This window comes from Acomys russatus, chromosome 5 (genome assembly GCF_903995435.1).
Source record: "Acomys russatus chromosome 5, mAcoRus1.1, whole genome shotgun sequence".
NCBI classification, from domain to species: domain Eukaryota; kingdom Metazoa; phylum Chordata; class Mammalia; order Rodentia; family Muridae; genus Acomys; species Acomys russatus.
The window spans coordinates 63,455,638-63,481,497 of record NC_067141.1 but is presented as its reverse complement, the minus strand read 5'-3'; the positions used below and the strand labels follow the sequence as shown (position 1 = coordinate 63,481,497).

The following is a 25,860-nucleotide window of genomic DNA, read 5'->3' as shown; positions in this document are numbered from 1 at the left end:
CCGCAGCTGTCAGCCTGGGAGGTGAGCAGAGTTGGATCTTACTTTCCCTAGTGTAGGAGCCTAACAGGCCCTTCACCAGCACGTCTTACACAGCGATACTCTGTTCAAATGGCTCCGAGAGAGTGAACAGCGTCAGTAGTTCAATCTGCCTCTGCCACGACTCATCTTATAGGTCTATCTTACAGGTCTGCCTTTTCTCTTCTGGAGTTTGAGTCTTAACTGTACTTTCTCCTTGCCTCTGTCTTCATATTCTATGGTCCATGGTCGCCCCAGGATTTGGGGGAGATTCGGTTAATGTTCACTTTTTGAACAAGTCATGGACATAAGGATTGGGTGGGTGTTGATCAAAATCAAGAGCGGAAACTAGCCCTTTAAAACATAGAGCAACTTCTTGTGTGGTAGCATTTCTCAGGGTGGGCTGTGTTGGGTGGCAAATGGAAGAGGTGAAGTGCCTTTTGTTTCGACCGCAGAGCGGTGGTTTTCAACATGTGTGTTGCAACCTCTTTGGGTGGTCACCGGGCCCTTGGCAGGGGTCCCTAAGACTGCTTGCACGTCAGATATTTATTTACACCACGGTTCAGAACAGTAGCAAAACTGCAGTTAGGAAGTAGCATCAAGAGTGTGTTTATGACGGCAAGGTCACCATAATGTAAGGACCTGCATTAAAGGACCTCAGCATTAGGAAGGTGAGAGCCACTGCTCTAAAGCGTGAACCTTGACCCCACCTGGGCTGGAGCCTGGCCCAAGGCCTTAAACTATCTGTGGTTTTAAAGGCCCATTCTGGCATTAGAGCCCAGCTTATCGAAGAACCCAGGGCTGCTCTTCCCCTCAGCTAGCTTATATCCTCAACTGCTCTCTCTGGCCACAATTTCATGCAGACCTCTTAACGGTGCAATAAAGTGCATTGATCTGCTTTCCAAAGTTGTTTCCTCTGGATCCTACTTTGCTGGTGCCTCTCCAGAGAGGTCTCCCTTCCTGTACCATAGAGGAGGGCAGGAAAGAGGTCTGGGAGAGATATGAACTCCAAAACTGAAGAAAAGACCTTTTTTTAAAAGTGTGTGAGTGTTTAGCCTGCATAGAGGGCATCCTGTGGGTGCTGGGAATTGAACCTGTGTCCTTTGGAAGAGCAGCTATCTCTCCAGCCCCAGTAAATAATTTTTTAAAGTGTAGTCCCATGGACTTGTGCTGTAGGCCTTTCCTTGTAGCTACAGTGCTTATGGTGTGTGTGTGTGTGTGTGTGTGTGTGTGTGTGTCTGTCTGTCTGTCTGTCTGTCTTGTCTGTCTCCATCTGTGCCTGACTGTTAGCTGCAGGGTTTCCCTCACACCACTTCAGGGCCAGCTCAGCTGCACAAAGGCCCCGGGTGTGAAGCCAGGGGGTACCACCCCTAATCCTGTTGTCGATCCCATCATGTCTGCAGGCTGGATGTGTGTGTGGGAGGAAGGGATTGTTAGGCAGTATTTGTTTGTAAAGCCACTTGCTCTTCAGATAATACTTGTGCTAACTTCTATTGGTGAAGCAGTGCGAGCCCCAGCCAAGTCCTTTCCCAAAGTGTCTTTGAAGCCAAGAGCCCATTGAAGGGAAGAAAGGCCGGGAGAGGGGATTAGTTTGTTCAGCAGCTGTGAATTTCAGTGGGAGGTTGATGAACTCTGAAGTCTTTGTTTAAATTAAAGGGGGGGGGGGAATGCTGCTGCTGGAGTGAGAGCCCCACTTGGGGCCCTGAACTAACACAAGGAGAAGTCTGAGCTGCAGGGAGCTGTGTACTGACTGGGAAGACTTTTCCCAAACACTTTCGGAAAAGGTGTTGTGAGAAGAGAAGGGGGCGGAGTGGAGGATTAACATGTGAAATGAAGTTTTCATTGACTCCGGCGGGGGTAGAAGGCTGTTTTAATGGTATTTTGTTCCCCTATTTTCTCCCCTTGAGCTCTTTAGAGATATTGTTTTGCTAAGACAGCCTTTCTTCCCTCTTCTTTCCAGTCTGAGGACTGCCTCTATGGGAGCCAACATAAATATTTCTCCTCCAGGAATGTGGGTTAATTAAAAGGAAACGAATGAGTGGAAGCATCCAATCCAGACGGACAATAGGCGAGTGCCCGGCCTGCCCTTCCCTCCCACCACCACCAGCACCACCAGCACCACCAGCGTGCCAAGGCCGACCCTTTCTCTCTTTGCACTGACCTGCTCCTAAGGCCAAGTGAGGCTGGGATTCTTTTAAAGAAAAGAAAGCCCTGCTTATGTTAGGCTCACGGGCCAGGGACAGGAAGGAGACAGTGTTTTGCTCACCCGACCCAGTGTTCTCCTCACTTCTCAGGACCTCCCTCTACCTCTGTCCTCAGACTGAGACAGATGGGCTCCTAGAGAGTGCACAAGAGATGGGAAGGGGCCTGGGTTGCTGTGCCACCCATTTTTCTCAACATCAGTTTAAATGTGTAAAACAAAGGTTTGACTAGCTGACCTCAGAGGTGCCTCATCTTCCCAGTCAGCCTTCTGCATAGCCTCAGTGATTCAGTTTAAGACAGAAGCCATGAACTGAGGGACGCTGGTGCATTGTCAGCTGTCCCCACTCAGTGTTTATTGCATGAACAGATGCCTGGAGGTGGAATGCATAAAGGGGGCAATATTTTCTTTATAGAACTGGGTGTCAGTCATAGCCGTTTGTGGATACAAAGCAACCATGAACGAAGTGGCAGCCAGATGCGTTTGGGGGTCTGGCTTTAAAGTTCTGAACCTTTGAAGCACAGTGCTTCTAACTTTATGCTGAGAGCCCCAGAAAGTTCAGCTTTACTTTCCAACATGGAGCCTTTATATTTTTCGGTTGCATTGCCACACTATGGAGTGTATGTTGCGTGAGACGGTGCTTGATTGGGAAAAAGACGGTGCTTGATTGGGAAAAAGAAAGGGTAGCTTGGGAGACTCAGAAGTCACAGATAAGAGCTGAGGCAGAAAAAGAGAGCCTTTTATGATGGAGCTGGAAGTGAAGTACCAGGAGCCCCCGAAGTTCCCTGCTAAAGGAGAGGACTCCACCACCACCACCCCGCCCCCCCCCCCTGTACCCCCCCCCCCCCCGTGCACCCTTAAGTGTTAGTAAGACCTGAAGACCCACAGAGGTCTGACTCAGCCAAGGTCCTTTCGAATGTCCAAGGCATTCTACTCTGGAAGGGCAACAGCCCCTGGGACTTTGGCATTGTGACGTCTGTGCCAGTAGGAGAAGAGGACTGAAGTATGGAAGTTGGCTGGCTCTGCTCCAGCAGTGCTGCAGACACCCACACCCAGGACTAGCCTGGGACAAGGGGCAGCTATGGGGAAGGTCTGGCCTCAACTGGCTCTTCTGTTGCCAGATCCTCATGGGCTGCCCCTCTCCAAAAAAGGAACCCCGGGCTCAGAAGTCTTGAGCTCTGAGCTTGCAAGGAAAGGCACTGGGGGAAGGTTTATGTGGATGATTTACTAATCCCAGGCAGATTAGCCTCAGTCAAATCAAGCTAACTACTTAGGCCATCAGGGAAGGCTACAGGGAGATGGTATCCTGCCAAAGTGGGAGGGAGGAGAAAGTTTAGACTTTAAATTTCTACTCTGCTTCCCCTCTCCAGCCCAGTGAGCTCAGGACCTGAGGAAAGAGGCACATATCAGTGGCTGCTGTAAACTAAAAGGGTCAGGATTCTGAACACCCTAATAGCAACAGTTTCACAGTGTGGGGGCGGGAGCGGTGGGGGTTGTTGGTGGCAGGGGGCGGGAAGTAGTGAGTGGGGTGTCGTGGAGACGGAGGGAGGGGGTGAGTGGGGTGTTACTAAGCAAGGAAAGTATCCATTGTTCTGAATCCTGCCTATCTGAGAACCAGGGGGGTTGGTTAGAGGTACAGATCCCAAAATCGGCTTCATTTACCAGTTTTGGCTCAGAGGCTCAAAGCACCTGTGGAGAAGAAAACAAAGTATAGATGGCTGCTGTGAGCAGAAAATGATTGTCACCTGACCACTGCCGACCTCTGCGCTCTGAGACCCCTTGGGAGTGCCTGGAGTATCTTTGGTGTTTAGGAAGGTCACTGCTCAGCTGATGAAGTCTGTCAGTGACTGGTGTCACGGAGGAATAACGCATTTGGTATGCAAGTTGGATTCTGGGGTTCCCTCTTACCCCATATTCAAAGGTGTACTTGTTCCCGGTTTTTGTTTTGTAGTTGCTGTTGGTTTTTCCAGGGCAAGTAGGGAAATGAGAAGACAACATTTAGATTCCCGAAGAGTCAACAGCAGGGAGTCTAATCACTGAGGGTGCGGAGGCTCGCAGGAGGCAGGTGCAGCTGTGGTGGGCAAGAGAAGGCCGGCGTCTTTACCTGGTCTCTGCGTATCTATCTGAGAGGGGTCCTTCCTAGGCCTGATAAGCTAGGTCCAGCATTACAACAGCTGGGCTCCAAAGTAGGGTAGGGTGAGGTGAACAGACCCGCCTGTTTTCGTCCTTTTCTCAGGAACAACTTGTAGAGTTTTATAACAATTTTGAGACCTACGAGTGAGCTACAAAGACCACGCGGATGAATCCAGGAAATGTTTGGAAAGTGGCGCACGGCCTTCCCCCTGGGCTAGGGAGCGTGAGGTCCCCATTCTGGCTTCCTCCTCGTCCAGGGTCTCTAAACGAAGCCAAAGACGTACAGGGAGGGGGTCAGGAGGGTACCCTTAGGGTTTCTTGCCGGGTTTGTGCGCAGCGCCTCTCGGCGGCCGCTCAGCGCGGCTGCAGAAGTACTTGGTGACGCGCCGGCGGCATTGCTCGCAGCGGACCGCGCAGCACCAGTGAAACTTGCAGTTGCAGCTGGACACTGTCTCGGCGCGGCGTTCCTCCACCGCCAGCCCGCAGTCCCCACACAGCCGGCGGCAGCTGCGGCGCTCCCAGCGGCCCAGGGCGCGCCCGCGCCGCAGGCACTCTCGGCCCTCCGTGCCTAGCAGCCCCAGGGTCTTATTCTCCAGGCAGTAGTCTGGGGAGTCCTCCAGGTGCACCAGCTCGCGCGTGGAGATGGAGCGGAAAGTGTCGGCGATGGCCCCACGACCCGCCGCGCTGTTGCTCGCACCCTGTAGCAGGTCCACCTTGAGCGCCGCATGATATTTCTCCTTCAGGTGCGCGCCTACCTCCCGGAACTCCGGCAGCTGCAACCAGCAGGTCTGCGTGGTGCAGCTGCCAGACACGCCGTGGCACTTACACGTGCGTTTCATGGTGCCCTTGACCGCCTGGGGAGAGAGCTGCGCGTAAGCAGCCGGGCCAGAGGAGTTGCAAGGCGCCTAGCTAATGAGTGGCCAACCGACTGGGTAGGATCTGTTAAGGAACCCAACTGTTGGACCAGGTAGCGAATAGAGCCAGCAGCCTTGTGCAAAAGGCTACGGAACTCAGGAACTCACCTTGCGGCCAGCTTCGTTGTTGTGCAGATTCATGGCTGCCCGGGCATCTTGTCCTGTCTCCAGCGCATCCACAAACTGCTTGGAAATTGCCTCTCCGAAGCCCACGTTGTCACTGCAGCCTCCCCAGAGCCAGCCTTGGCCTCCTGAAAAGGCAGGGGCAGGAAAAGCCATTGAGTCCAAAGCATCCTGGGGTCATGTGTCTAGTTGGGTGGGGTGGGTGTGTGGAGGAGACTCCCCGGTGGGGGGTAGGGTGGGAAAGGGTTAATGTCGGAGGAGTGCCCTGTTTCTGGATTGGTTTCAATCTTGCTTTGTTTTTGCCGCCTTTTCTGCCCTTATTCAGTCTGAGCCAATCCCTTGCGCAGGCCTACATGTCCGGTGCTCCTCTGTAGGAGAGCGCACGTGTCTGGCGGGCTGGAGGTTGAAGTCTGCAAAGGGACAAGAGCTCAGCCTTTGACAAAGAAAGAGGGACCTAACTGAGGTAATATAGAGAAACGAAGTCAGGAAGGCAGTGGAAAACCGTGGGACCAGGGAGGAACAGGGGACAAAGAAACAAGGAAAGGAAGCCCCTCCCCTGCCCCAGGGCCAGATGATTGAGTCTGCACACTACTACTCTGTTATTGTGTGTTTAAGTTGAGGAAATCCATCTGGGAGAACAAGGCCCTAACCTGCCTCTGGGCAGGGTTGTCACTGTAGTGTGTGTGCTGGATCTGGCTCCTTCAGCATCACTTTCCTCGCGGTTAGAAGAACACAAGTGTACCCCCAACTTCCCACCATGTCTTCTGCTGTGTACATGAACGGCCCGCCTGCCTGCTCCTCATTTCCACATTTCTACTCACCCAGTTGTCCATTTCGGGAGTCATCGCAGCCACAGTTGTCAAAATCGCCAAGGCTGCAGTTTCTCGTCAGGGTGTACATAACTCCAGCGGAACTGATGGCATGTACAAACGCTGTCTCCCGGTTAGCTGGGGGAGCCAAAGTCCCTCAAGAGTTAGAAGAAGAGGTTGCAGCCCCAAGAAATGCCACGTGCTACTTTCGCTGGGGGCCTCCATCACACCTGCCCCTCCCAGCCCTAGCCTATCCGTGCCTAGCCTCAACTCCATCCTCCTCCCCTCCCGCCTTTTCAAGCCACACACTGAAGTTTGGAAACCATGCAGTCAGTCTTCAAAAGCTCCTCGAATGGGCAGCCTTCACCTTGTTTATCGTTTCTATGGTAGCCTGGTCTCTAAACATCTCCTGGCTCAGCACCGCTCTCTATGCCTGCTGCAAGGAGGCACTAAGCAATGTGAGGATTTATGGCCCTAACCTACATCTTGGTATTATTTAGATGGCGAGGAAGCCTTTTTCCAACTGGGCAGCCAAAGGCAGCACGGGACTGGAGATGAGGCAGAGGGTATTGAACAGTGAGGGAGGGAAGGAGAGAGGGAGAAGGAAAGAAGGAAGCGAAGGAAAGAAAATATAGATAAGAAACAAGGGCCAGAGAAGGAAAAGAGAAGATCTCAGAAGAGAGTAATGTCCTGAGCAAAGGGACTGAGTGAAAATAGAGGATGAAGAGGAGGGGGCCAGGCTCTGCTTACCACTACGAAGTCCACCGTGGCTGGACAGCTGTAGAGCCCTCTCTGGGCAGTTCCAGCGGTCCCAAGCAAACTGATATTTACATTCTTCAATACCACTCTGGGCGCCAGCTGCCACGCTGCTGGAGTAGACCAGGTAAGCCTACAGAAATATAGGCTCAAAATTTAGCCTCAGCATAGGAGACATTTGCCCCACACTGGCCGAGCATCTCTCTTACTGTCTGCTCTCCCAGCCATCTCATACAGTGTCAGCATCCTTGTGGATAAGGACCATCGGGTAGGTCGGGAAACCCAGGCTTGGGGAGAAGTGCTTTGCCTGGGGCCTCAGTTAGCAGATGGCAAAGGAAGAAGTTGAATTTGGTTTCTATCAAACTCCAGTTCCCACCAGTCTTTATTCATTAAGCTAAACTGTCTCTCCAAAATGAGCCAAGTTACACAGTTCTTGGAATTTCCAGTGTTTGCACCCCACTACTAGCTAAGGATTGGTGTTTTGGGAAAACCTTTTGTGTGGCAGCCATGTAGTGCAGTTCCTGCATATGAGAGGGCTTGCACACACAAGGATGTGGGATTACAACTGTCAAAGCCGGTGACTTTTCTGGCTCTGGAGATTCAAGCCATAAATGTAGTAGCAATATACTCAAGTTCTCATCTGGGCTTTGACCATGTGCTAAGTGGCTTTGGGCAAGTCCCTATCTGTGCTATATACTACAACATAATGGAAATTGTAAATATAATGAAGTCAGCATGTGTTATCTTCAGCCAACAAGTTAAGACTAGTGACATCCGAGTTAATCAAAGATCTTTTCCTTACCTTTGGACCAGTCATCAGAAAATTGTTCACTGACCTAGAAGAAAGAAAAAGCAGAGTGCAGTGGAGAGACATCGGTTTGTTTCTGCTCCCGAGAGTCACAGAGATTATTTCCACAATATCATTGAGAGAAAGAAAGGGAAATTTCATTTTCATAGGAAACATTACACTTTGTCAAAAGGCCAATAGCGAGCACCTGCTCAGGGCCAGCAAGATGGATGACCCAGTGGGTAAATGTGCCTGCTGCCAAACCTCATAACTTGAGTTTGATCCCAGGAGCCCACATAGTAGAAGAGAAACAGCTCCTGCAAGGGTCCTCTGGCCCCTATTACATGCTATAATGTGTGTGCTGGCTCCAACACATGTGCATACCCCCCCAAAATAATTTTTAAAAAATTTAAAGATAGCCCATTTAGTTAAGAAAAAGACTAAGTTTAAAGTAGTATATTTCTTTCCATTAAAAAAAAATTATTTTAAGTGTATGGGTGGCTGGCTGGCTGGCTGGCTGGCTGTGTGCACACCATGTACCTGAGGAGCCCAGAAGAGATGCCAGATTCCCCCTGGACTGGAGTTAACAATTGTGAGACAGCCTGTGAATGCAAGGAACTGTACCCATGTCCTCTGAAAGAGCAACCCGTCCGTGCACTTAACCACTGAACCATACATCCCTACCTCTTCAGAATTTTAAAGTCAGTTGTAATTCCCAACACCATAAAAAAACATAAAGTTGTAGCTTTCAAATAGAAACGGAGCTAGTGTTAACTCTGGGTATCAGATACTATACAGTATCTCACATGTAGTTCTTTGTAATCATTTCTGCCCCCAAACATTATTATCTCTGTTTTGTCCAAGAGAGTCTAAGAGGAGGCAGCTAACTACATGTTCAGGATCACTCAGCTGATAGCTGTGGAAGTAGGATCTGAAGCCAGGCGTATCCGTCTCCACGGAACTGTAGACAGATGCCCATCTAATTAGGAACAGGCGAACAGTGGAATATCTGCCCAGGCTGTCGGTAATTGAAATACCGAATGAATGCCCAAAATAAAGCTGAATCTGAAAAAGTAGCCTGGTCTCTGTTTCTTCAGATTGAAAGTAGGCCTGCTGGATGGTCCAGTGGCTTTGCTCTTCAGTCTTTATCCCAGAGGAATGGAGGAATGAAGACTTTTTAGCTTAGGAGTGGTGTGTGTATGTGTGTGTGAACTGAGTGTGAAACTTAAAACTGTAGCCTTTGCTGGCCTTCATGGTGCATGTTTGTAATCCTAGCACTTTCACAGAGGCAGCAGGAGGTCAGGAATTCAAGGCCAGCATCCTCAGCATAGCTAGTTCCAAACCAGCCTGGACTACTTGAGACGGTCTCAAACCAACAAACAAAAACATATAGTCTTGCTTATCACACACAAGGCTGCTGAGTTCAAGCCTTAACACTGCGACATGAATAAAAATACTTACAATAACAACAAAAATCACCAAGTATAAAAACAAAAACCCAAACCCCCAAACTGGCGATTCGAACCATGGAATACGACTCGGCAATAAAAAGAATGAATAAAAAACAGTGAGTGCAGTTACTTGGATGAACCACAGGAAATTAGATATTGTCAGTCCCAGGCTGCAGTGACAGCTCAGTCATGTGTGTGACTGCTGACTAGCTAGCTAAATGATCCAGTGAGCTCTGGGTTCGAATGAGAGAGCCTGCCTCACTATATAAGATGGAGAGCAAAAGAGACACCTAATATCAACTTCTAGCCTTATGTGCATTTACACAAGCAGTGCCACACAGATGAACACACCCGCACATACACCACACATACACACCCCCAAACCAGTCAATTTCAAGAGAATACCTATTGCTGGATCTGGTGGTGCCCGCCTGTCATGGTCACCACCTGTGAGGCAGAGGAAAGGAGGATCTCAGGCTAAAGGTGTGCAGGAGCTACAGAGCAAGTTCTAGCTCAGCCTGGTCAATTTATGAGACTTTCTCTCAAAAAAAGGTAAAAAATGCTGAAGATACAATTTAAACACTCACCAAACTAGAAAGGATCAGATCCATGTAACAGTGTTGAAATAATGTAATTATAGAGCTAAAAACAAAGTAGTGTGGCTAATAACAGGTCGCTGATTTGCCATGAATTTGGAATGGGACGATGGTTGTGGCTATTAAGATTCATGAGCCTAGCCGGACGCAAGAGCAAACCAACCAAACAAACAGAAAACCACAGATGTCTACAAAATCGAGCAAAAGGATGGCCTGCCTATTAGAGCTCGACGGACAGAGCTAGGTCAACTCAAACGAAGCTGCACTGTACTGTGGGGGCGGAATCAAAGAACTCACAAAGAAGTTCAAGACAGCTTGGATGAGTTCCCAGTTGTCAAAGCCATGCTAGGTTCGGAGATAAGTTTCTGATCCTTAAAGCCTTGTGCCAGAGACATCAGAAAGGTCAAGGAGCTTACCCTGTCACAAAAGAGCAATCTTTACATTCGGAATAACTTGCAAGCTAGACGTTACCAGACCAGACAGAATAGTCACCAAATGACAGGACAGACATTACTGGGAAAGAAGATGGAGCAAAACAAAATGTGAGTGACAGCAAATAAAGCTTTGGCAAGCTGGACTAGATTCTCTTTAAGGAAGGGCCTAAGGCAGGACAGTGTGGGGGTAAGGAGCAGAGCCTGGAGGATATTCCTTTCCTAGAGAGCCTATAGCATGAAAAGTCCTGTGTTACATGCTTGTCAGCTGAGCCAGTTAAAACGGCGGGTTTAACTGGACATCTGTCACGTGACGAGACTGCGGGCCTTAATTGGCCAGCATTCCCACGGTTATGTTGCTATTCGTAGATACACCTGGTCCACCTGACTGCTTTACCTTTATGTAAAATATCCAACATCTTAAAAAGACTGTGTCCTCCTGGTAAGCACCAAAGCAGGGTAGGCTTAGTTATGATTAAAAACTCAAAGCAGCCAGGATGCTCATGTGTTGCCAGTTAGATTGTAAAAGAGTGCATGCACTTTTGAAAAATTGTTTAGCAACTCCTCCACAGGTTAACTACAACACTGAAGTTCTACCCCAAGGAGACATACTCAACAAAACGTGTCCACTGTGTTTATAGCAATATTAATTAGAATATCCAAAACCTAAAACTGCCCAAATGTCTAGCAGCTAATGAATGAGTGGCCGCAATCTGGTATATCCATGATAGAATGTTATCTGACCATAAAAGTAAATGAAATACCGCATATGCGCCAACAGAGATGAGCATCGCTCTAAGAGAAAGACCAAGAACCATATGAACTCTTCTTGCTCTTGATTTTACCAGAAACATCCAGAAAAGACTACTGTGAGTTTTTAAGATATTTACTTTTAAAAGTTTTTAATGTGCATTGGTGTTTTGACTGCGTCTATGTCTGTGAAGGTGCCAGAACCCCTGGAATTGGAACTACAGACAGTTGTGAGCTACCATGTGGGTGCTGGGAATTGAACCTGGGTTCTCTGTAAGAGCAGTCAGTGCTCTTAACCACTGAGCCCTTTCTTCAGCCCCTAAAAAAGACTGTTCTTTGGAAACTGAAATTAGATCAGCAGTTATCAGGGGGACAGGGGAGGACACTGTGGCATGGCTGACAATGAAAAGGGCTTTCTGTCAGGATTGACAAAAATCAGAAATGGATTGTGTTGAGGCTTGGACACATGTGGATCCACATGTATGTGGATTTACTAAAAATCCATGGGATCTTATTCCTCAAAGAGTGAGTTTCCTGGTGTGTGGATTTCAGTTTCAATAAAGCCACCATCTAAACCTTTCTTATTCTTAGGTAAAGCTCTAGCTCAAAAGGCATGCTCAGAACTTCTGTTTAAACATTGGTGTGCTTATATTTATGTGCATGTGTGTTTGCCTGTGTGACTGTGTACAACATGCATGCAGGAGCCCATGAAGGCTAGAAGAAGACACAGGGTCCCTGGAACTGGAGTTACAGGCAGATGTGAGCTGCCACAAGGGTGCTGGGGATCGAACCTGGGTCCTCTGCAAGAGTAGTAAACGCTCTGAGCTGTCTCCCCAGGCTCTTCAACCAGTAACCCCTGAAGTCTCACTGTGAGTGTTTTGAGGAGTTGAAGTGGGTATTGGACCCAGGGCCTCACCATTATTAATCAAGTTACTAATTTTATAATCCAGAGACTGCTTGGTCCAGCCCTCGCTTGCTTTTTCTCTTTTTCTAAGACAGCGCCTCACTATGTAGTCCACGGCTGGCCTTGAGCTCACAACCCTCCTGCTACGGCATCCTAAGTACTGGAGTAACAGGTGTGTACCGCCCAACCTAAATATCACAGTGATCCCCACTCCCACCAACTCTCACTTTTTAGCCCAAGCTGGCCTTGGCTTTCTTTTACTGCCATGTTTCTGATCCTAAGTATGGCTTGCCTGACGCATTGGTGCCCCCCAGCTCCCCTTATATACTACTTTGACATAGAAAGCATTCTGTACAAGTGGATTGAATTAAAGGATTTGGAAGGGGAAAATAATGACAAGATCCTTAGAGCCAATTGGAAATTCCAGAAGAAAAAGGATTCCAAAAAGATTTGTAGGGGAAAGCCATGGCTCCTACCCACTGCCATCTCAGTTTGTTTATATGAAGGAGATTCTAGCGGAGACAGAGGGGAACCCACAGATTTCAAACCCAGGGGCTCCTTTTTCATTCTTTCTAAAACGTTTACATCCTCAGCCCAGAAGGCAATGCCCCGTCCCCTCCCCGAAACCTACAAACCTAGAAGTGTGCGTGACCCGGATGGATCTTTGTCCTGGAATATTATTTGTATTCAAGACAGTTCATAGGCAGCACTTAGTCTTTTAATTAAAATGCTCTCCAAAGAGAAGATGTGGGGGACATAAGGAAGAAATCTGGGGCCAGCAGTGGCGCCCCCTCTTACTTGTTGAGATGAGCAAGGGCTGCATCAGCAGATGATCATACAGCAAAGGTGAAAGCAAGGAGCCCCAAGTGCGTGCATGCAGTGGTTAACGTAGACACATCCACAGCACCAGCTTAAGGCTATGATAATCATCATTGTGTTTCCTAGTAATTAGGGATGGGTATAGGCAGTTTGCATAAACTGTAGTTTTTCTATTATACTGCCAAGTAAATGTTTTATTGTTTCTTCTCCTTTTGTTACTCATATATATATATATATATATATATAAAATAAATAATCCATATACGTATCTCTGTATAAAGTGTGATATCACAGTCCCAGGGATGGTAGCACATTCTTTTAATCCCAGCACTCTGAGGCAGAGGCAAGTGGATCTCTGCGAGTTCGAGGCTAGCCTGGTCTACACAGTGAGTCCCAGACTAATCAGGGTTCCATAATGGGACTCTGTCCCAAACAAGTATAATGTAACATAAAATGCAGTTTGTATCACATACTAACATCTAGCATGATCACATATGTCAGGGCACTAGTGTTTTGCCTGTAACATGTTATAAATTTTCATAACAACTCAACACAAGTGTTTCTGTTGTGCACAGGAAACCTACTGTAAATAGCTTAGTGCTTGAAGCCCATGCCATTGCCACAACAGTTAGAGAAAAATAGAATGAGTGGGGCGTGGTGGCACATACCTGTAATCCCAGCACTCGGGAGGCAGAGGCAGGAGGATCTCTGTGAGTTTGAGACCAGCCTGGTGTACAAAGTGAGTCCAGGACAGCCAAAGCTACACAGAGAAACTCTGCCTTGAAAAACCAAAAAGAAGGAGGAGGAGGAGGAGAAGAAGAAGAAAAGAAAGAAAGAAAGAGAGAGAAAATAGAATAGAATGAATCTGTTCTCCACAGATACGCAAACCGCATCATGGCAACATAATACACTAGGTCAGTGGGGGGGGGGGGGTCTGGAACATATACTGTCTCACGCTAGAGCAGTGGTTCTCAACGTTCCTAATGCTGGGACCCCTTAGTCCAGCTCCTCATGTTGTGGTGGCCCCCAACCATAAACTTATTTTGTTGCTACTGTAGCTGTAATTTTGCTACTGTTATGAATTGTCATGTAAAGATGATATGCAGAGTACCTGATATGTGACCCCTTGTGGGGGTTGAGGACATACACTGCTTACCATGTGACTCATATGTCCCCTGCCTCAGTCCTTCCTCTAACCCAGGACTCTTAATTCCTCAAAGTCATAATGGGTGTTTTGGAGGTCCTGGTGACATTCTACTTAGTGGTTGGTGCCTAAGCTCAGGAAAGAAGTCCAAATAGTGATCACATGGTCTTGGATACATTTTTTTTTTCTTGCAATGCTCCACCTTTCCCTTCTAGAAGCTTCCATGCTCACAGGGGCAAGGGTTCTGGGAACTACCAGATCTTCCCCATAACCGATACTATTCATCCAAGCTCTTGTAGAAATGAACAAGGGGATGGTATGGGAGGAGATATGGACCTTTACGGAAGCTACACTTCTTGTTTCATTTTTCTCTATAAACATGCTAAAAATAATTGTGCGTTGGTTTTTAAAAGTAAGGACAAGTGTCTTTTATCCCCCTCCCCCTGGGGTTTAATTTTCCTGTATGAATTTTCATACTGTCATTTCCACAGAAAGGTCATAAGGAGGTTTGCTTACATTTTGGTCCAAATGTGCCAAATCTAAGTAGTGGCCACCTGAGAGGCTCTGCAAAGGGTGGTCATTTCAAAGAGTCCCATTCTTACAAAGAAAATGTGTGAACAGAGCCTGAGGTGACTGCTGCTGCTCTTCCTGGGTTCAGCCTTCGGGGACTTCGAGGGGCTGCTCACCACCAGCAATGCACAGTCAGCCTTGGCACATGGCCTGTCTATGTTCAGCCTCGTCCAACCCCACAATGACACTGGAAAAGCACCCAAAGATTGGCTGACTAGAAAAGACTGTAAGGCTAGTTATTACCTTGGGAGCTGGCAGTTTCCACCCATGGATACGTGGGTCTCCCAGATTAGCATAATTCCTCAGTAGAGTCTAGCTCTGTCAAAATTCCTAGGTGCCTGAGGTGGCTTTGGTGACAGCATCTTTCCCAAACAGCCATCTGGCCTCACTGTACCCCAGAACAGGAGGGCATAAGCAAACAGTTGCTCTTTGCCAACTCCCATAGGCTACTGGGAAACTGAGGTGCCTGGCTGAGGTAGGGTTGGACTGTCTGCTCCTGTTCCTGGCTTCTCTCTCTCCCTTTGTATCTCAGGTGGTTCCCTCACAATGTGGCTGATTCCTGCCTTCTTCTTTATAGCACAACGAAATGTTTACAAAGATGGGCTATGTTCCGAAGGATTCTGAGTCTGGCCAAGGCCCACCCATTCTTCTTCTGGTCCTTCACTCACTGCCTCTGCTTCTGGAAGTCTTTGATATGTCAGCTACCTGGGCATGCCTCTAGACCACGTCTGCACTCCAGTCACCATGCCTAGAGTGAGGCTTTAATCCACAATTTGCGCTTTTATTTTTCTTAAACTCTTCCAATGCCGCCTTATCCTTATAAGTTACTTCACAGCAAGAATTAGGGAGAGCAGTCAGATCTCCCTGCCCTGTCCTCCATACACTTAGAGTCACTCTGCTGTCACAGGCTCCCAAGCCGAACTGCTTAGCCAGGCCCTGTCTTCTTGGTCTTGACCTCACCACCTTCAGCCGTAGCACCCCTAACACAACCCCTAATGAGGGGGTTCTTCTCTTCCAGTTTCCCGAGTATCTGAGTCCGCACTTGCTCGTCATGTTAATTCACCCTTCCTTCATTTCAGGGCCGTCTGGGATCCAGCTGCACGCCCTGGCTGTATGTCTCACTGGAGCTGTGTGGGTGGTCTTCACAGCAGAGCCATGCTGAATTTACCTCCTTTCCCATTGCTTCTCCGCTCAGGGACCTTCTCCCATGGAAAAACCTCAGAGACTAGACAGTAGGCAAGTCTCGCCTTGATTCATGAGGCTTTCTTTATCTATAGCACCGCACTTGTCCGTTGGTTCACCCACTGGAATCTAGTCCACAACCAGCCTCATCTCAGTGGTTTTTCTCAAGGAGATAGAAGAGGAGAGGAGGGACTTTGGAGCAATTCAAATACAAGTGCCATTGCAGCTCTGTCAGTGCCTGGAAAGCCTCCAAGTTTTTCCCTTGAGAATGTATGTTTCCTCCCTTAATATTAATCACACACACACACACACACACACACACGCATGCATACACACACACACATGCACACATGCACACACGCACACATGCACGAGCATACACACACACACACACACACACACACACACACACACACACACACCCAAAGCCTTTTTTACCTGGTGTTTTTTCTCTTAAAGAAGTTTGCATTATTTTTCCAACTTAGGGAGTTAAGAGACAACTACAAGCCCCTGTCTCTATGGATTAGAACTTCTCGGTAGGCAGGAGTTAAGCCACTGCCCCCTCACCCTCCAGTGTGAGGATAATTCTTCATCTTGGCAGTTTGTATAACAATACCATTTTGTCGTCAGCAGGTTCTCAGCCATAGTCAGGATGCTGCCTCACTATGGGACTGACAGACCTAGACCAGAAATGTTCAAGCACAAACTCTGTCTGCATTCATCTCTTAGCATGACTAGGACCTTGTCCCTGGGCTAATTTTGGGTGCCTGGCTCCCACTCCCCTTCCTGTGTAGGCATCTCATTCAGTGAGGTCCCCACAGACTGGCTACTGTGCCAGGCTTATTTTGAGTCCAGTAGTTGATGCAGCTTAGATGTCTGATGAGGCCTGATCTCCTTTGCTCTGTCCCACTTATGCCTTTTAAAGACAAGTTTGGGGTGGCTTTCTAGAACTTTTTTTTTTTTGGTCCTTTCGAAACAGGGTTTCTCTGTGTAGCCTTGACTTTCCTGGGCTCTCTTTGTAGACCAGGCTGGCCTTGAACTCATAGCGATCCTACTGCCTTTGCCTCCTTAGTGCTGGAATTACAGGTGTGTGCCACTGTGCCTGGCTGACTTCCTAGAATTTTATGTTTTATACTCACTAGCCAGAACTTTCGTTTGAATCCCCTCTGCCTCACTTTTGTCCTGTCTCCCTTTGCTGTCCTTACAGGCCTGTGGCATCCTCCCTTCGATTTTCTTATAGGTCTTTGACATTTTTGGCTCGTCCCTCATCTTTAATTGCATCTCTTAAAGAGACACAGAAAGTCTGGAGTCACGAGGCTCCCATTGGTTTAGACTGTGGGATTACGGGCAAGTCAGGGGAGGAGGCATGATGGTGAGTGTGGACTACAGATCTTACGCAGAGACACACAGAGACATTCAGGGAAGATGTTCAAAGGCTCCAGAGTAGGAAGACGCCTGGGGCTCCAGCTAGAATGGCCTCCCTCACAATTTTCTTTCTCAGTGGAGTTCATATCATGCCTGGCACTGGGAAAGCTGAGTCAGCCCCTTCTGGGATTTCCCCAATGATCCCCTGCATTTCATAACACATGTGATCACACATGTATAAACACACACACACAACTGCACAGGCAAGAGTCCCACTAATCTGGATCCCAGAGTTCTAGAAGTTTCTTTCACTGTCTTCTGACAATGCCCAGGGGTATGTAAACCAGTAGCCTCCTGCTGCACAAGGAGCTGAAATTTTTATGCTCTGAAAACTATAAATCATGGGGACTGACCTGTTAAAGTCAGGGGAAAGGAGCAGAAAGGAGAAGGTACAGACATCTGAGATCTTAGAGGGAAGAAAGTATGTAGAATGTCAAAGATCAATTTCCTTCTACTTTCAAATGTATCAAGAAGGAAAAAGAATCGCAAGAGGGCTGGGAATATAGCTCAATGATGGAGTCTTTGCCTAGTGTATAAGCCCTAGGTTCCATGCCCCTCACTGGGCATGGGAGACAGGGATGAGGGAGAGCCAGTGTGGATAAGATCTTGTTCGGGGGTGAAGAACACAAGCCTGAGTTCAGAGAATGATGTTTTCAAGCAAGGAAAGCAGCACGCATGAGCTTGAGGGAGCAGTGGGGCACCAGAAGAGATGAGAGAGAGCAGACAAGATTGTGGCCGATTCTGTGGCCAAAGGAAAGGGTTGTTGTTGTTGTTGTTGTTTTCAAGATGGGTTTAAAGGTGAAACCCAGGAGCTCATGGAGTGGGGCCATGTTCTTGTAGCTGCTTCATGGCTTAAAATGCTCTTAAAACACGTTGCAGCCCTACGAATCAGTCTAAAAATATTTTTGTGAATGTAAATTTTCTATATGATGCTGAAACATACTATAGATGAAAGTCTTAGAAACCAGTTGGATAAAACAAAATGTTAAGCATTAAACATGCTCTAAAATGACACATCAGTTCAAATCCTGCCCTTGCCAAATAATTATTGGCAGCCTTTGGGACAGCATCAAGCCAAGAAGCTCTGCCAAACAGGCTCAGAAGGATTTCTTTTCACCTCACCCCACCCCCAAGAAAGTCATCAGTTTTCAAGGAGTTATTTTTTTCCCTGCCAAGGATTGTGCTGTCAGTCCAGGGGACCTCACAGAGCCAGGGGCTCTCCTCTCTCCGTTTCCACCCTTCTTTGTGCATTGCAGCAAGCTCCACCGAGAAAGCTAAGCTGCAGGAAAGCCCTCGGCACTTGGCATCTAAATGAGGAGGGAAAGGACCCAGCAGCTGCCCCTTCCTGGCCTCTAAGTGAAAGTTGCTGAGAGGCAGTCCAGGACACTGCCCCCCAGAAGCCTGGCATCATGGCAGCTTCTTAGCCATCACTGTGCAGGCAGCTTATGTTTCCCGACCCTGTCACTGAGGTCTCTGTGTAATAGACTTGAAATGATTCTTGTTTGTTGCACAGATGGACACAAACCCACTGATTTCCAATGCTAGAAACCTCGTGTGACCACAGGAGTTACTCCCCACCCACTAAACCAGCCAGTGAACAGCTCAAGGCATCAGAACCAACAGATGTCCTCAGCATTTTAGGACCGTTTTCACTACCTAATAGAACAAAATTCAAGTGGAGAGTGAGACATCCCTCTCTCCAGTCTGCCCCAACCACTCATCTCGTTGCCTTTGCTGCTCAAGGCACAAACACACCCAAGCCTGTATCTGAATGATGCTCTCGCTTTTGTTAATGGCTATTCCTGACTGCCCCCCAAGGATGATCGTAATTGTATACTGTTCCCCAAGATTCTTTCTACTTGATGGCCCTAGATCTCTCAGATGTCTGTCTTCTTCCCTTCCTCTTCCTGTTTTGAAATGTTTGACAGATTCAGAGTCAGAGAAATATATGCAGCAGGAAATGGTACAGAAAGTGTAGGCAAAACAGCGTAGACAGGAATTCACACTGGTTGGAGCTGCATTATAGGGGTTTCTTATATACCTGTTCACTGTGCTTTTATGAAAGAGGAAGAGGAGGAGGAGGAGGAGCCCATGATATAAACTTACAATTAATCAGAGTGCCCCTGAAGCAATAGCTGTGGAGTTCGAGCTCCGCAGACACCCTGATGAAGAAATGCCAGCCAGGACAACATGAACAACCTGCTGGCTTGCTGTTGTCATGAATTAGCAGGGTAGGGAACTCAGACTGAGTGTAAGACAAAAGACTGGAATTTGGTACAGCAGAAAATGATTAAGATACTAAATGCAGGGGACATTTTCCCTTTGTGGAATGGCTTTAGTCTAGCCCAGAGAAGGCAAGAATGTCATCCCAGAGTTTGACAGAAAGACTAACATCAACTTTTTATGGAGTCTGACTGGCCTGGGGGATGGGAACACCAGAAACACAAACTGTTTGGAACAATGGATTTGGGGGTATGGTGGTTAGACAGTGGTGAGATTAAATGCCCCCGTATAGTCTGATTTTTTTCTTTTTTCTTTTTTCTTTTTTCTTTTTCCTGAGAGAAAACTATAACCTCAGAAGCATAGAGAGAAATGACACGATCGATACCAGGGGCTTGCAGAAAAGACTGAGAAAAACAAACCATAAAAGTTGGCCTCATAATGAGGCTGCAGGTCCGTCCGTGTCCACAGTGGATGCTCATTTCTCTCGCGAGACTTCGGGGACTAGGCACATTTCAAGTGGGAGCAATGGGGACTGAATTGATAGGAACCAAGTACACAGTTTCCCATGGCTGTTAACCCAGCCTGACCTTTTGTTTAGTGAGAAAAATATGCTTTCAGGAAAAAGAAAGGTTTATTCTTTAAAAAAAAATATTGCCTGGACCTCACTCTCTAAGCCATATGAACTCTCCATCTTCTGATGAAAATAGGAAAGGGTCGTCAAATCCCAGAAAAAAAAAAGGAACTTTATTCATTGTCCTAGTCAGCTGACAGAGAGAAGAGTCGAACCAGCCGTCCAACCACAGGAAATAACAGTCTCTTCCCATGGAAGGAAGCCGGTGTGGATGAAAAGGCCTTTGTTTCCCCTCCCTTCTTAAGTCCTCTTTATCTCTATATAATGTCCCAAAACAGAGATTCCTCTGTGCTGCATTATTTTTGATGCACATGCGTGCGCGCATACACACACACACACACACACACACACACACACACACACACACACACACACATGCACGCACATGCACACACACTATGTACCTCAGAGCATCCTTCTCATCACAACAAAAGCAAGTGGTGTAGTTTCTCAGAATCTAATGATTTTTGTTACAATCAGTATAATATTACTATAACTGTTGTCATTTATGATAGGAGACACAAAGATTGTGAAAGGAGACACGGGCTGCCATTCTTGAGGAAACGACGAGTAGGTGGGAGCTGACCACTGCTGGTCCTGTCTCTAGCCCAGCTTCCTGCCATGCAGCTGCTCAGCTAGGCCACCTCCCAGCTGCCCCTCCATCCCTGCTGGGTTTGAACCATGTGCTTGTTGATAGGCCAGGAATGCTGCTGGTGAGGGCATTGCACGTACACCTTAGCAGACTGTTTCCTAGATTCCAAAGCAGCTCCTCACGCCTCTCTCCAGGCTCTCTGAGGAAGAGCACACCTGGCTGATGTGACCAGCTTAATGGACCTGCCCTTGGCTGAACTTCCCTTTTTTCATGTCTGGGGGGGGGGGGGACAGAACTCACTACGAAACACATAATACAACAAAGAAACTATCATGAACTCAAAATGTTTAAATAAGTTTGTACTTTTTTGTTTTGTTTTGGGCAGATGTTGTTTTAAGATGGAGTTTCTCTGTGTAGCCTTGGCTGTCCTAGAACTCACTGTGTAGGCCAGGCCGGGCTCAGACTCCCAGAGATCCACCTGTCTCTGGCCCCTAAGTGCTGGGATTAAAGGCATGGGCCATCACACCTGGAATAAATTTGTATTTTACTTTCTATAGCATCCATTTAAAAACAGTGACAGAAGTATTTAGAGACCAATAGTATTAGCTATATATAGTGCTTGGTGAGGCTGTGCATGTGAAGATTCTCTGACAATAGTTTACCCCTCTGTGGTACCATAGCTCAGTGGTAGAATCGACTGCCAAGTGCAAGGAGACTCTGAGTTTAATCCTCAGTGTCACCAAAAGCAACACCCCAAATTGATTTGTTTCCTAGTCTGGCACTAGCACCTCAATATCAGATGTAATTTCAATATCCATAAAAATGTTACTGAAAAACAAACAAACAAACAAATACTCAGCTAGGTGGTGGCAGCAGAGGATTAGAAGAGGTGGAGGCAGGGGACCTGATCACCCATTGCTATTATGAGATATTAGCTGGGGTGAAATAGGGTGAACAGTTAAGAAAAAACATTTTATGCCTATTTCTTCCTGAGAGAAACTATCAGGAAGACAGCCTCAGTTCATCTGGTTCCACTGAGGCAGTCATTATCTCTCTCCTTGGCTGTTTTGTGCATCCCTATTCTGTTTTAAGGAACCATTAAAAAAAAAATAAGAAAAACCAAAACATTTCTCAAGTTACTGAGGAATAACACTTTTCAAAACCAGGAAGGTTTGCTGCCATACTCTTTTAGACAATAATTTCAAGCGGCCGACAACTGAACAGCCGAGCAGAAATTGTGGTCCCTTCTTAGATGCTTTTGAGGTCCTTACATAAAAAGTTGATAATGAAGTATTTACGAGAAACATGTCAAAGGCTGTGCTTGGTCAAATTTCTCTGCCTGCAATAACGGGATGGCGACCTTCCACAAAACCCAGAGTGCTTCGTTAGAGGAGTCATCAATATTTATTGTGAAAAGTCACTTTTCAAATGTTACTCAGACACAAGACCTTGGCAAAGTGTGTGTTTTAAATTCCAATCAAGACTTTTAGGAAGAAACAGTTAAAGTCTGAGCGCCTTGCCTAGGAGCTTTTGGGTATTTCCCCCCTCCACATCAGGCCAGGCAGGGAGGAGCTCTAAAGTCCTGTGTTTAAATTAAAACGAACTTTCACATTTCTTTTCCCTTGTTTTCTTTTGGAATCCAGACCCTTGAATTTGGACAGACAAGCAAGGCAGCCACCCTTCAGTGTGGCTGTGTCAAAGTCGGAATAGAGTGAGAGCGTGACCCCCTTCAGCAGGGAGGGAGACACACAGTAAAGGTATTTTTTTTTAATGGAACAATTCTTCGCACTGCCCTGGTGACTAGGCAGAGGCGTCTCGTGTTTCTCTTTTGCTGATATTGAATCAGCTGAAGACACCAGTAGCAACGCCCTGAAATAGTCTCCAGGCCCTTTTGTCGTTTTGTTCTTGTGAAGCAGAGATGGCCTTTTCTCTCTTTTCATGTTGAAATATTCAATTAAAAGGCCAATTAAAACTGGCCAATTATTTGGCGATTTTGCTTATAATCAGGAGTGTTGCAAATCGTTAACGTTTAGCTGCAAGTACCTTGTGCTAAGTTGGCGAACTTTGAAATCAACGCTTTAAATAGAGATCGCTAGGCTCATTTGCGACAAGAATACACTCTCAATTAGCACCGGAAGCAGGTTCCGGCAAAGGCATTGCTATCCTGGCTTCCTGGGTAAGTTGTGGCGCAGTCGGACTTGTGTCTTAAGTAGATGGCCAAAGTGAAAACTTAAGCAGGGGGAGTAAGGGGGTGTTGACTGAGACGGCATCTGAATTGAGGAGAAACTCCAAACTGCCCAGCAACATGCATTCCCCAGGTGGGGCCTCCTTATAATTCTCATATCCTTGCTTATTACCAAGCGCACGTGCAGATGCTTTTCCTGGAGAGTGAGGAGAATGACACCTAGCATTTGTCCTTGAGTTTGCAAAGCGCTCTCACGTCTCATCTGACTCTCAGAGCAACTTAGGGATTTCTGTACACTGAGCAGCTTAAATATGTTTGTAGAGAAACGCACGTTTCTCAAATATTACCCTGTTCACCAACCCAACTCCAATAGCTCCGACGCACTTTAGACAGTCTAGGGAGTGCTAACATGAGTAGTTTCTTAGAATATTCTGAAGAAAAGTCAGAAAGCGCAGAATCGGATCTGGCTCATTCTGTCTCTAGCAAGGGGAGCCCACGGGGAGCTTGCCCTGAAGCACCTGGCCACAGCAGGGTCAGGAGTTAGAGCTCCAGGCTACTGTCTGTTTCTCCCCCAAATCACTTGAAATCTGTGGTATAAGCACTTACAAAAAAAATATACAAAGTCCCTCATTTTTAAACCCAACCTTTAATGGCAAGAATCCTAAAGATTTGCAGAGCCTAGCCACACACTTACAGAACAAGCCCGACTGCATAGACTGGCTCTCCCCTAGACAGATCTCAAGGCCTCCTAGGGAAATGGAAGCTAGCTTTCTCCAACATGCCACACCCATACACGTCCCATGCCCAAGTAGGTGACTTACCAGGCGTGGCTGAGGTGGAGGACACAAGTGACAAGAAAGATGCACACAGGCTTTCTAAGAAACATAGTCTTCCGAGAAACAGAGGGAGAAATTCTCCAAAGCTCAGGGGCAGAGGAGGTGGGCAGCCTTCCCTTCAGGGGTAGAGGGATCTCCTCAGAGCTCCACTGCCTTAGCGTGTAAGCGATCCCAAACAGAGTTGAGGGGTGGTGAAATGGAGCTACCAAACATCCAAAGAAGAGATTATCTACTTAATTAAAGTTTTTCCCCCTCGAAGTCCTTCAGCCAATCAGAACTCAAGTGCCAGAGAAAGATTGAGTCGATCAAAAGAACACTCCAGGATCCTCCCAGACAAATGCAGAAGAGGACGAGGAGAATGGGGACAAAGAAAGGAGGGGGAGACATAGCCAAATCCCCTCCACACAAGCACTGCGTGGAGTTGCCTGTCTCTTGCTTTTCTCTGCCCACTACAGCACAGTCATGCCCCTACTGAAGCGTATGTATACACAGGCGCATCCACACAGGGAGAGCCTGGTCCCCGAGAGGGATTTAGAGGGGTCTTTGTAGCACTTTGAGACTGGATTTGCATTTGGGATAACTTTCCTCTCGTCCTGGAGAGACACGGGCCCTCTGATCTGGGGTCGCTGGCTGAGGAAAAGAAAGTTTGGGGACTTTGGGAGGTGGATATCCTGACAGCTTTTCCACCAGTACCTTACTGATTACTTGCTACATTCTCAGCCCAGTACTAGACACTGTGAAAATTACATGCACACACATGTATGTATGTACTCATGTACGCACGCACAGGCATGCATGCGTGCACACGCGCGCGCGCGCGCGCACACACACACACACACAAGATTTCTACCAGAACTATATTTATGCATAGTACTGAGGTAATGAAAAGGCGTGGGTGAGGGAAGTACGACACAGCTACAGACTGTTTGTAACTCACACAGGGTGACTCAGAGAAAGTTTTATGAGAAGGTACACTGTGTGTTTGAAATAAAGGAGAGTTCAACAAGTAGATGAAGGTGACTCCAGAGTCCCTAACATCTCATCTCAGGAGCTGGGGGGCCAGGGGGGTCCCTCTAGGTCACACTGCTCTGCATGCTCCCCTAGGGGGCAAGAGTCACCTCAGCCTCAGTGTGGGTGCTCCTCAGAGGGCTCTGTCCTCACTCACTGTTGGGTCTTCTATCTGAGCCTTCCTGCCACTTTGCTCCGCAGCTCCCCAGAGGCTGCGCTCTCTTTTATTTGCGTCCCTCTTGCCCCTGAGCTCTCTGGCCAGATTGATGCCAACAAGCCAAAGAATTATCAAGCTGAATTGTTATCTGTATTGCTCAGGCTGGACGATTTAGAGGTCTAGCGTTTGCTATTCTGGTAAATTTATCGTTCACTTGGAAACTTCCAGACTAGGTCTTCATGTAACATCATACTGAGCTTGGTCGTTAACAACTTTGGTTGTGTCACCTGTCCCCATGCAGAAAGCCAGCCGCAGACTCACCAGGGTTCACATCTCTTTTTTCTTGCCTAGTGTTAATATCGGCATAGTATAAATTGCTGAGTTTGCAAGTAATCTTAGTTTCTTGGGTTTTTTGTTCATTTGTTTTGTTTTTGTTTGTTTTGTTGTTTTTTGAGACAGAGTTTCTCTATGTAGCCTTGGCTGTCCTGGACTCACTTTGTAGACCAGGCTGGCCTCGAACTCACAGGGATCCACCTGCCTCTGCCTCCTGAGTGCTGGGATTAAAGGTGTCCTCCACCACCAACCAGCTAATCTTAGTTTCTTTTTGAGCTAGAGTCTCCCAAACAGGCTACCCTTGAACTCTCCTCACCTTCATCTCAGCCTCCTCAGCACAGAGTTACAGGTCCAAGCCACCAACCCAGGCAAATAGTGTTATTTTGCTGGGTATTTGAGAACAGGCTCTGTACGTTTGTGTTTTAAGACAGTTTAATTCATATAAACTGTCAATTGTGTAAGCAGTCTTATTTTGCTGAACATGCAGCTTGTTTTCATTCTAATAAAGGGTTTGGTAACTTTTCAATTCATTTCAGTATTGCTGCTTCAATCAGTTTGGCATAGAAGAATAAAAGGCATCCATTTATTGAGCTAGAGCTGGGTCCCAGCTCGGTGGATTAGATACAATAGATTATCAATAAAGGTATGAGACCCTTTGTACTTTTGTTCCAACTTTATAACCCCATAAAATCCTCTCATCAGCTGGGCGTGGTGGTGTACGCCTTTAATCCCAGCATTTGGGAGGCAGAGGCAGGCAGATCAGTGTGAGTTCAAGGTCAGCCTGGTCTACAAAAGCGAGTCCAGGACAGCCAGGACTGTTATATAGAGAAACCCTGTCTCAAAAAACAAAAACAAAAACAAACAAAAACAAAAATCCTCTCATCAT

The 25,860-nt window shown here is 47.2% G+C and overlaps 1 protein-coding gene across 1 annotated transcript; it reads right to left on the bottom strand.

The window, feature by feature from the left end:
• Positions 1-4,647: 4,647 nt before the first annotated feature.
• Wnt8b (Wnt family member 8B) lies at positions 4,648-25,296 on the bottom strand. Its single transcript, XM_051146961.1, has 7 exons — positions 25,291-25,296; positions 23,462-23,592; positions 7,753-7,786; positions 6,945-7,083; positions 6,207-6,332; positions 5,371-5,513; positions 4,648-5,202 (listed from the first exon to the last, which is right to left on the bottom strand). The coding sequence occupies exons 1-7, from the start codon at positions 25,294-25,296 to the stop codon at positions 4,657-4,659; spliced, it is 1,125 nt and encodes a 374-aa protein (XP_051002918.1). The 3' UTR covers positions 4,648-4,656.
• Between the last annotated feature and the right edge of the window lie 564 nt (positions 25,297-25,860).